The following is a 12211-nucleotide window of genomic DNA, read 5'->3' as shown; positions in this document are numbered from 1 at the left end:
ACCATAGAAACCATGGGAGTTCCTGCTGGCGGGACATTCCCACAGGCTTCTGGGAGCCTGAGCTCTGGTTTTCTCCTCCTTTTTCAGGCTGCATACCTGGTCGGCATCTCTGATCCAAACAGCCAGGCAGGACACCAGGGCCTGGTGGACCCCATCCAGTTTGCCAGGGCTAACCAGGCTATCCAGATGGCATGCCAGAACTTGGTGGACCCTGGTAGTAGCCCATCACAGGTAACCACATGGGTTGTGTTATTCCTTAGGCTCCTCTGGGTGGGTTGAAGGAAACTATGGGAAATTAGTAAAGAATCCTATTCTTTGAGAGTTCTCAAAGCCAGTTAAATATACTGTAGATATAGACCCTGGAAGATGTTGAAAAACGTGGTGAAAGCAGAAATTTGTAGGTGGTCAGAGATAGGGAACTGGAAGGCAGAAGGAGAAAAAGAATCCCAGTGATATACATGAGGAGTCCCACAACTCCACAAAATCCAGGGTACAGTCACAGGGGGCTTGCTCTGTGCTCAGCATTGAGGGCTCAACATGAGTGACACCTGATCTTCCACCTGCTTGCCTCCTAATCTTTTGGGCAAAGTTTGGAAAATTCAGCATTCGGGGTGTTATGACAATGCCAGAGATGATGGCAAAGAGGCCTGCCCCAGAGTCAGGCTCAGAATCCATAGCACAGAAAGGAGCCAGAGAGACCACCTGGACTGATGCAGCTGAGAGTTGAGTGTCCAGGCACCTGAGAGGCCTTTCTTATCCAGTGAAGGCCACAGGGGTGGTAGGAGCCTCAGCAAAGTGGAGGCTGGGGATTTAAGAGAACAGAGGGGTTGAGGTTTGTGGGGAGCCTGTGGAGATTCCCCAAGCCAGAGCCCTTCATCAGATGCTGCAGTCCACCCGAGGAGGAGCAGAATGCAGGCCACTGTGACATTTGTTTTACTCATCTAGACCTGGGCTCTCCCATGTGGTGACCCCTGGCTACCTTGAAATGTGGTTGGTGCAAATAGTGAAAAGCTGTAAATATACAAAATACACTGGATTTCAAAGACTTGGTATGAACAAAAGTATAAAATCTCATTAACAGTATTTGTACATTGATTTTTGTGATAAATGAATTTTTTGATATATCAAGTTAAATAAAATATGTTATTTAAATTTCTCTTGTTTCTCTACTTATTTTAATGTAGTTACTAGAAAATTTTAAGTTACATATGTCTAGGCTTTGGCCTGACCCTGGACCTCCTATCAAGGGGTTCCAAGGACTAGCTAACCATGTCCCCTTTAAGATTGTCTGAGGCCCAGCCTGCTACATGAGCACTTTCTTCCCCTTTCTATTTATTTCCATTCTCTCTTGCTTAATGTTTCTTGCCCGCTCCTTTCTTGGAGTGCCTTTGGGGGCAGCTGAGCTAGCCATATTATTGCCCAGGTTCTGGACATGGGAGTTGAGGAAGCTTCCAGGCACTCTGCACTGAAGTGTGGGGTGCCCCCAACCTCACCCCATGCTTTGTAGGTTCTGTCAGCTGCCACAATTGTGGCTAAGCACACCTCGGCTCTCTGCAATGCCTGCCGCATCGCCTCATCAAAGACAGCCAACCCTGTGGCCAAGAGGCACTTTGTCCAGTCAGCCAAGGAGGTCGCCAACAGCACTGCCAACCTGGTGAAGACCATCAAGGTAGGTCACTGTATCACAGGCCCCATTGGTCCCTGTAACACCTGTTGCAGAGCAGTCAGAGGAATGGGGTTGAAGCTCTGCCCTCCTAAGACCTAAGGCTGGTGAGGTTTAACCTCTGACTCGGTCTTCAAGGAGGAGTTCCTCACTAATGGAGACACTCATCAGGAAAAACCAGCAACCTGTTCTACTAACATTTCAGATGATAGGGAAATTCTGCACATGAGGTGCTTAGGGACATAAATTGGGTTGAAGGATTGTTTATGGGGACTCTTAGCCCTGTGCACAGGTAGTACTTAAACTCTGTTGATTTAAGATGGGTTTGAGTGGACTGGTAGAGGCTCTGCCATTCTTGCTAAGGTGATGAATCTGGATATATCTGGATAAAGAGTAGATATGGAAGGAAAAGAAAATGGGAAATTATGGGGGGGAAATCACTTTTTCAAAAAACTGTTTTAATCTCTTTGATATGTATTCTAGTTATATCTGTTTCCATTTTCTTTCTTTTTTTAGTGGAGCATCAACTTTTCTGAGTATTCTGTGTTTCTAACAAGCTTATCTTTATGTTAGAGTTCTTGGGCAGATGGGGATGGGGCAATGTATGAGGTGCACTTGCAAGGAAGGAATGGAGATGGCTAGGCTGTGGTCTTTGAAGGTGGGTGAGGAGGCCATGTGGTCTTCCCTACGTGGGGACCAAACAGGCAGCTGGGAGCTGACCTTGTGGGAAAACATCCAGCACCCAGACAGCAGACCACAAAGCCCCCCACCCCATCCCCAGCCTTCAAAGGAGCATTGTCATGGGAGGCAAGGCACCAGTTCTGTGTAAGCCTGGAGTGCCCAAGGAAAAACACTGGATGTGGTAAAACTTTATTTTGGGGCTTTCACACTCTCTCAGGTGAGGACTGTTTTGTTGTTAAGAGTGGACTCCTCCCAGTTTCCCCTGGAGGCCAGAAGTTAGTGAATAGAACTAGCTGAGCAAAGGCCAAAGGAGAGAGGATCCAGCCCAGGAGTGGCTAGAATCCGGCTGGTGAGAGCAGGGGGCCACTAGCCCAGTCAGCAATTTCTTAGCTGTTTCAACATAGATTTTTTTTGTTTGTTTATTTTTAAAAAGACTGTCTATTTCAAGGCAATAATAAACTAAGTTGAAAATGAATAAATACATTTGAACCAGTGCCCAGGTGCCCCATGCCTTCAGGTAACAGCTGACCTCTGTTGCCATCAGTTCCTGGTATTAACAATTAATGAATCTTAGATTTGTTAATGTTTATTTTGTGCTTTGTGTGTATTACTCATTTAATCCATACCACCATGGTGCATCTTACGGATGTGACACTGAGGACCAGAGAGGTTAAGTAACTAACTTTGCAAGGTGTGACTCAGCCAATAGTAATCGGTGAGAATTCAAATCCAGGCCTCAAAGAGAGCCCCTGCTTTCAACCCTGGCATAGAGATCAGTTTGTTGGGATGGAGAGAGAAACTGATGCCGCTAGCCTAGGAAGAAAGACTCTGTGTTCACAGTGCTTGTCTGTAAGTTTGGAAGGTGGGGATGGCAAAGGCAATATAGTTTTAAGTAGTAACATCATTGTGGGTTGCTTCATAATTAACTTATCTCAGTTAAAGTCAATCATTTTCTGATTATTAAAAAACACATTTAGACAGACTAAGGGAGTTGGGGGAGGGAAGGACCTCCTTATCCTATAGAAATTCCTGGAGCCCTGTCTTTTCTGTCACCACCTTGGTTTTAAATCCTAACCTATCTATATAAAACATCTCTGTTCAGATCACTTCTTTTCAGATTATCCTCACCATGTCAAACCCTCTTTGCAATTCCCTGCAGCAAATGAGCTTGTGTGATGGCCTGAAAGATAGGCCTATGTATAAGCATCAGAAGAGGAGTGTAGGCTGGTTGTAACATGAACATAAAGGCCTGTCTGCTATGAGCACCCTGGGAACTCATAGCAGTGCAAGAGGAGCAGAGATGAACATATTGCCCTTCACTCATCAAAATGTGCCTGATTTTTCAATCCCCACCATGTAGCAGGGTTTACCAGAAGGATGAGCTTTGGCTTTAATTTACTATTATGACAATGTAAAAGTCCTTCATTGTAGCACTCAGTACTATATACTAAATAGATTTCCTATTTCAAGAAATGGCTAAGTATCCTGTCAAATAGAAAAGCAAATGAATATTTAATTCCCTGAACACTTAAGACAGCTGCCCTCCTGGCTACATTTTTCTCTAAATATTATTGCCTCTTGGTGCTGATTTTTTTTAACTGTGAGGATGTGCCCAAGCATAATCCCAGCTGCCACACCCTTACAGTCATGAAAAGGGGTGGGGAATCAGCAAGAGAAGCACCAGGAGCAGGAGAATATGTAGAATGTGTGTGTCTGGGGACTTTTAATCGCTATTGGTGACATCCTTTAAAACCCCAAACATAGCTATGCAAGAATACATTCCTGCCCCAGTAATGGCACTAAATGCTGAGCAAGTGAGGACACCCATCCCTGATTGCGGCTGCTGTCTCTCAACTGGTGAACCTACACCTTGCTGGCTTTTCTCTCTTTATTCTGTTCATTACCCAGCCTTGGATCGGTTCTGTGGAATGGAATGTTATTTTAAATGTGCAGTCACTCAGGTTTGGGTGCCAAGTATAAATTATGCAACACCAGCTTTTGTTTTTCTGAGAAATTAAAGTTTGGCCTTGCCTCTCTCCTTGGAGTTAAAGCTCAAGAGCTCTGCAGTTAAGCATTTCCAGTGTGTGCCACAGACACCCGATCCAGCTCTCTTTAATCAAATTTGACTTGGCTGTAAGTATGTTTTCCTGGTCATCCTTATGTTTGGATTGGCAAGATAGAAGTCCTCAGAAGAAAAAGAGAGAAAACTCTGGGCTTCTTACTTTTTTTAATTCTTGCTCTTGCCTAAGGAGAGAAGGGATCCAGAGTCTTGGGTCATGGCTTAAGACATGCCAGTAAGTAGCAGGGTGACCTTGGCAAATTGTCACTTTTAAGGTTTTATTGTTTGGAAAATCAGGTTTTACTTACTTACTTACTTACTTACTTATTTATTTATGAAAATTGGGGGTTTAGTGTTTCTCCCTCATGCCTTTGAGATTGTGCTGAGAACCTTCAGCAGCTGCCAGGGGTCCAGAGTGCCCTTGTCCTGATGGGTCTGGGCATGAGGCCAGGTGAGTTTGCCCTTACATTAGTACAGCTGGTGTAAGGACATTCTGTGACGTATAATGTCTACAAGGAAACTCACATTTCCTCAGTGGGTGGATTCAAGTGTTCCGATTATTGGGGTGGTTCAGCCATGCTCACTGGAAGCAGAATTTAGGAGTGAAATTATATCTGTGCAAATCGTCCTTTCTGATGCCAAATGCTCCTTTGGAGGAAATGACTTTTCCTTTTATAAAACAGGGGAGGGAAAGTGATTGAGAGAGCTTGGCATTCTAGTCCATGTCATTCAGTGCCCTGTCCTATGAATAGCGATGGGCTACGGGACATGTGACTTTTAGGATCTATGCTTAAAAGCTAAACCCAAAACAACAACTAAAAGGTTTTCTTCCAGTTAGTGCAGTTTATGGAACTGATCATTAGATCATTTGAGAACTATTCCTTGACTCCTTGGGATTTATCTCAGGTCATCGGCTTTAAGTTGGTGGCTTAATGAACTGCTTTGTTTCCCAATGGACTAAGGGCTGTGGGAGTCGGGAAAGGCTGTGGAGCAAGTACAGAGTTGAGAGGCAGGAGGTATGAGCAGTACCAAGGGAAGGTTGAACATCTTCTGCCCAGTAGAAGCCCCTGTCATTCCAAGAGGTGTCATTTGTGTAACTTGGACCCAACCTCTTGGAACTCCAAAGCCCTCTCTGGCTGTCTGCTTGCTTCATTCATTTGCCTGTGCTAGGTTTGCTTGTATAAGGCTTCTGCCAAGTGTCATCCACCCTGCCTTCCACGAGGAGTCCCAAATGTCCCTGAGGCCTAGTGCACCCAACCTTGAGGAGTCCATGATGTTAGCAGTGCAACAGGAACAGCATGCTGAGACTACATGGCCAGGCTGGCTGTGGAAATTAACATTTACTAGGTATATAAGTGGCAGTTAAGAGACGAGACCGTACATGTGAGCAAGAAGGAACAGGCATGTACAGTTTCCGCTGAGCATATAAGAGTGGCCAAATCAGAGACGGTAGAGGAAGGCAGTGTCTGTCAAGTGCCTGTAGGACAAGAGCCAAGGCAAGCCAGGCGCCATATTCGCACAAGATGGTAAATTAGCCCAGCTCATGGGAATTACTCTGAAAATATTAGCATTGTGGATGTATAATTACTGTCCCAAGCTGCCAAGGCTCGATTGGAATGCAGTTATTATTCAGAAATAGCCTTCAAACCGACCATGCCTGCCTCCTCTTGCCTTATTGAAAAACAGAATACTCCTGTCTCAGACCCAGTCTGCTGCGTAGTACAAGTGCCTCTGGTTTTTTTGTTCACTAATTGTCTAAATTGGCTTTTATATATTGTTCATAAGGATTAAATTAAAAGTTTAATTGGTAGTCTAACAAGGAAATTTACATTCTCCTGCAAGCATAACTGCCTTCTCACGTGGAGCCCTTTGCTAGGAGGTAGTAGTGCTGTCACTGGGTCACAGGCTGTTGGACCTAATAGTCGTATGCCTAAAGGGGTAGAGTCAGGTGCTGGAGTCGGGTGCTGGGAAGCCTTGAATCCAAGTGTTAACCCTTTGTGGACAGCTGGCATGGATCACAGTCTACTCCTGGATTCTCATCCACCCTGGCCATTACTCAGTGATATGACTGATCACTAGACTCTTATGTTACCCACTGCTAATTTTGTTTTAAAATAAAGCATAAGATTCCTGGAGAAAAACACACCTCATGTGTAGAACTCAATAAAATTTCTCAATTTTTCAAACACAGTAAGTAATGATCTCTGGATCTAGAAACAGATCTGTACAGTGCCTAGAAAGCCCTCTTGTGCTGCCTTGGGGTCCACCAGCTTTAGAGTGACCTGACTGAGAACATCCTTGATTACTTTCACCTGTTTTTTGTACTTTGTGCAAATGGGATTGTATACAGTGTCCCCCTTTGTGTATGGCCTTTTTCGTTAAATATACAGTTAGTGAGATTTGTCCTTGTGGTTTTGAAGGTAGTTCCTGCCTCTTCTTTCCTATTGGGTTCCACTGTGTTCATTGCAAGATAGTGGTTGCCAGCCCCACCTCTATCTGCCATGTAGGAGCATCTAGGTAAAACTTGGATAAATTGAAACTGCCACACAGTGTAAATTGTCTTTGTCACTTGGGAGGGGGGAATAGACTTAATATGCATGTAAATGAAGGAGAGGAGCCCAAGGATTATATTCTTGAAAGTGATTTCTGCAGCCAGATTTGACAGCAGGGCCCAAGTGAGAGAGAAGAGCAGGCGCTGTTTAAGTGGTTTCTGCTTCCTGCAGGGGAAGCATGGTTTCTGAATGGGAGTCAACTGATGCTGAGGCCAACTGTCCTATAAGCTACATATCTGACCTTTTTTATTAGGATTGCTAGCTGGGCTCCTCTGATCCATGGCAGGAATCTCTCCAATTTGTAAATTCAGCAAACATTTTCAGTGTTACTCCCATTTAACCATCTTTCTTCTCTCAGAAGCAATCCCTGTGGCTTAGAGATGATTGGTGCTTCTCAGTGGAATGAAAGATCCTTTTTTCTCCCATTAGGCCCTGGATGGGGACTTCTCTGAAGACAACCGCAATAAGTGCCGTATTGCCACCGCGCCCTTGATTGAAGCAGTAGAAAACCTAACAGCATTTGCATCAAACCCTGAGTTTGTCAGTGTTCCCGCCCAGATCAGCTCTGAGGTAAGGAACCCTTTCCAACAACCAAGGTCATTGGTTAATCTGTGGTAACACAAAATGAACATGAGTAGTTCAAAATTTCTCTTTGTCATCATGTAGGGTACTGTTATTTTTGATGGTGATACATGCACAGAGTTATGAAACTCAGTGATTATACATCTCTTGAGAGATAATATTGTTATATTAAGAACAATCTCTGTGCCTAGGTTTTGGGCTGATTCTTTCTTGGGATGTGTGATTCTAAAAATTTTTATTTAAGGAGCAAACATGGATCAAAGTGCCCATCATCCAAACCTTGTATAAGCGAGAGGGCAGAGATGGTGACTAGATAAGAAAAAGACTTTCTAGGACCTGACTTATTCACTCATGTCTGCATGCCCTGCCCTTAACCTCTCTGCTGTTTGGTCTCAGGGCTCCCAGGCACAGGAACCAATCCTGGTCTCAGCCAAGACCATGCTGGAGAGCTCATCATACCTCATCCGCACTGCACGCTCTCTGGCCATCAACCCCAAAGACCCACCCACCTGGTCTGTGTTAGCTGGACATTCACACACTGTATCTGACTCCATTAAGAGTCTCATCACGTCTATCAGGTCAGTTGCTGTCTGGAGATTGCTTTCAACCTGCATCGAATAGGGAGGAAGGGAATAAGCCCACTAAGCTTTTAACTTTATGTTGTCATCTTTTTCTTTGTCTCTAATAGCACTTAACTATACACCAGATTTATTCCAAGTATTTTACCTATGTCACCCTATTTGATCATCATAATATTATAAGGTATATACTGCCGTGTTTCCATTTTACTAATGAAAAAATTCAGGCAAAAAGATTTAAATGACGTTTCCATAGTCACCCCAGGCTGTAGGTCCTAGCTCTTCTAACCAGTATACCTTATTGTCTACACCCAGGCTTTTAGGCAGAGAGTATTACAGTTTGTTTTGCAGAATTTGGGGTTCTAATTAGTTTGATAATAAGATTAAAAAAAAAGATATTCTATAGTCCACAGTAATTTGGGGCATCTAGGACAACCTTGGTGATGGTAGGACGCTGAAAAAAAAATCACCTGAATATATGAAACATTTCTGAGGTTAGCCAAAGTTAATACCCAACAGCATGGAATGGATTTAGCTCCCTAATCATATTTTTTTTCTGGTTGATTTTGAAGCTAAAAACCACAGTTAACTTTTTGTTAATGACATTCAAATGACTTTCATTAGATATTTTAACTAGTACAGCCCATGAGTTTGTGACTAGTATGCAATGTAGAGAACATAGTATATTTGTGCTGAAAAGAGTCCTTAACTTTTATTTTTATTATTATTATTATTACTATTTTTATTAAAGGTCCTATTTTTTTATTATTATTTTACTAAAGGTCCTATGGGTAGTACCAGGGATTGAACTCATGGGCACTTGATCACTGAGCCACATCCCCAGCCCTATTTTGTATTTTATTTAGATACAGGGTCTCACTGAGTTGCTTAGCACCTCACTTTTGCTGAGGCTGGCTTTGAACTCATCATCCCCCTGCCTTGGCCTCCAGAGCCACTGGGAGGCCATACCCAGCCTGAAGGTCCTTTGTTTAAGTCACTGAATAGAGAAAACAAGTTCAAACCATTTCCTTTGCAGTTGCCTGGCATTAGCCTGAGATAGAGGGCAGTACTAATATCCTTTCCGCTAGAAACACATAGAGTTATCTCAATGCCAAATTAAGACCTGCCTGGGCTCTGCCAGGAGGAATTGCCAAGGAAGGGTCAGAGATTCACTTCTTAATTAAGGTGATCAAGTGAGAAGGGGATGGGGTTCCTGGCTCACCAATGCTGGAGCAATTTCTGGGACTTAAGACCCTACCCTGTGTTTGATTTGCACTGTCCTTTCCAGGGACAAGGCCCCTGGGCAGAGGGAATGTGACTACTCCATTGATGGCATCAACCGATGTATCCGGGACATTGAGCAAGCCTCTCTGGCAGCTGTCAGCCAGAGCCTGGCAACGAGGGATGACATCTCTGTGGAGGTAGGCTGGGGTTCTATGGCCAGCTCACTGGGGCAGGGAGCAGAGAGAATGGGATCAAGATATTCCTAATACTAGAGTTTTATCATTGGACCTTCTCCTGTAGAACCAACCTGGGAAGTTTCTGGGAGAGGGGAAGGAAAATGCTGAGAAGAGAAGGATGACTTGGGGAAGGAATATACCTAGCTGTAGAAAGCTCAAATGTGGCTGAAATTTGGGGTGAAATTATCAGTCAGATAATTGTGTCTCTCTAAGGTGGGGTTGCCTTACGCATTTTAACACATCAGCACAGCAGGCCTAGCCATGTAGATTTTGAATGCTTCTCTTTAGTCTTAGTTCATCAATGCACTTTTTGGTTAAAGGGAAGATTTGGCATTAAACTCTTCATTCAGAGATAAAGGATTCTGCCTAGTATTTTAGGGACCTTTTGTATCTTGTTATTAACTTAGAGCCACTTTATCCTTTCTTGATGGTTTTTCCAAAGCTTAGAGTGGAATTTTCCTTTGAATTGTTTCTGTACCTATGTACATTTTCCTGATTCATTTTTCATTTTCTTTTAAAGCACTGTGCTTGATACTCCAGAGGTACTTAATACATATGTATACATGGTCTGTGTGCTGACATTTACATCACTGCCACTGAACTCATTAACCATGAGCTCCGGCCCCTTTCTCTCAGGCCCAGGCAGGCTTGCTCATTTTTTCACTCCAACTTCAGACACACACCCATTTCCAGGAAGTGAAGAAGAAGAAACATTCTCATCTATGAAGAATGCCAGAATGACTGTTGTAACCTGTTTAAAGTGTAGTATTCATACAGAAAATGCACAGAATGTGTATATCTTTATGATTAGCACCAGCTGAACACACTCTGTAACTAGCCCCCAGATCAACGAGCAAAGATAACCAGCATCTCAGGAAGCCCCTTGGTGCCCCATCCTTTCACTATCACTCCCAAAACATATCCTGTCTGAACTTCCTCACTAGGAAGAAAATTCCCCCTCCAATTGCATATACTCCCCCTAGTTAGACATATTCAAGTTAACAAACCACCTGTGATGAAAAAACATTGCTAGAATATTCTGGTATTCTTAACTATATTCACATAATAAATGTGAAGATAAGGAATTAGCTGAATAAGACCTTTGGACTTTTCGGAAGTTTCTCTCTGCCAGCCTCATCTCTATAGCTGTTTGTTTTCCAGCTGACACATTAGGCATCCCCTCTCAGAGTAAACTCTGGCTGAAGCCTCGGCCCCTGGGCACCATTGTTCTATGGGGAAGTGGCAAAAGTTAGAGTCTCATTTTTTATCAGCAGAACATGCCACTATGTCAGGAATCACCTAATTCCATGTCAGCATGTGTGGACCTAAAATGTCCAATGTTCTAAACTGCTCAATCCCAAATCTCTCCAGTGAAGGATCCCTACAAAGGAGTCAGATCTCTTCTGCTACTGGCTAATTATTTCCTGATTTGAGTTCAATGCCCCATCTCTTTACAGCCTCTTTACAGTTCTTTGAGGTGGAGAAGTTAAGCCATCTCAAATGCAAGAAGAAAAGCCTTGAGGGCACCATTTTCCACCTTTGTGCACACTCCACCAAGTGCATTGAGCTATCTGGACTGAGCTCAGTGTGTGTACCACCTGGCATTTTCAAATTATGCCATGGGGGAAGTAGTCCTGCTTTCAAAGAGCTGATCTCATTTTTACGTCACCCTCCTCAAGTTCTGAGAACACAGTGACCTGGATGTTCCCTCAGACCCCAATTATCTGTCTCCATTTGAACATAGTTGTCTTTCCTTCTTGGAAAGCCACAGATATTCCATATTTCCAGTAACTGTATTGAATAACCTAAAGTAAAGATACCACTGGCATCAGTTGTCAGGGCTAGGAGGAGCAAGGAGCCAGTAGGACCCACAGTTCTTAAGCTTGCATCTGCTTTCTTATGGGAAGAATGATGACCTGCCACTGGGCAGGGCAGGATTTCTACAGCAGCTTGGTGTTGCAGCCTGGCATTTTGATGTCCATTTTATGTGGCCTCCCTCGTCTTTCATGTAAGCCTTTTCAAATCAGTGCAGTGTTATGGGGAACTGTTGTCAGATGAACTTGACAGTTCTCCCCTTATCAGGCCCTACAGGAGCAGCTGACTTCAGTGGTACAGGAAATCGGGCACCTTATTGATCCCATCGCCACAGCAGCTCGGGGAGAGGCAGCGCAGCTGGGACATAAGGTAATGTGCATGTACCAAGGGGATCCTGCTGGGGATTTGGGGGGTAATGGATTTTGTTTTCATTCTTGAAAGCCTGCCATGCCAGGTATCGTGCCTGTGTCCAGTGCATCTCTGACAACAGAAAATAGCACTCAGCCTTTCTCTAGCCTCTTTTCCAAAAATGATCACTTCAGGATCCTTTTTTCACTTGAAGTTGAGAAAGGTTCATAGTGAGTTGTTTTGGTGTGGGTTATGGTTGTGGTCAAACTTTTCCTCCAACAAGACATTTACCATCACCCATTGCTCTCCACTTATTCTGAAATAAACCAGAGGCTAATGCTGACACTCCTCACCCATAGGCTTCTGTCTTTTATTCCTGGCCATCTCAGCCCATTCTGGTGTATCTAGGGCAATAATGTTCTTCCCTGGTTTCTAATGCAGCATCTGTTGTTACATGTGATGGAGCAAAGCAA

General features: G+C 43.8%; 1 protein-coding gene across 7 annotated transcripts in view; it reads left to right on the top strand.

Annotated features, from left to right (window-relative positions):
• Positions 1-12211, top strand: part of TLN2 (talin 2) — a 421584-nt gene that overhangs the window by 345283 nt on the left and 64090 nt on the right. For all 7 annotated transcript variants that reach the window (XM_081293079.1, XM_081293081.1, XM_081293082.1 and 4 more), the window contains 6 exons: positions 88-231; positions 1508-1669; positions 7385-7525; positions 7934-8115; positions 9404-9536; positions 11658-11759. In XM_081293079.1, the coding sequence (XP_081149205.1) occupies positions 88-231; positions 1508-1669; positions 7385-7525; positions 7934-8115; positions 9404-9536; positions 11658-11759 (864 nt within the window). The remainder of the gene's footprint in view (positions 1-87; positions 232-1507; positions 1670-7384; positions 7526-7933; positions 8116-9403; positions 9537-11657; positions 11760-12211) is intronic.

This window comes from Spermophilus citellus (genome assembly GCF_964194105.1).
Source record: "Spermophilus citellus genome assembly, chromosome: 4".
NCBI classification, from domain to species: Eukaryota; Metazoa; Chordata; class Mammalia; order Rodentia; family Sciuridae; genus Spermophilus; species Spermophilus citellus.
Note: the sequence above shows the minus strand (reverse complement) of the source record. Positions and strands in the feature narration are given on the sequence as shown.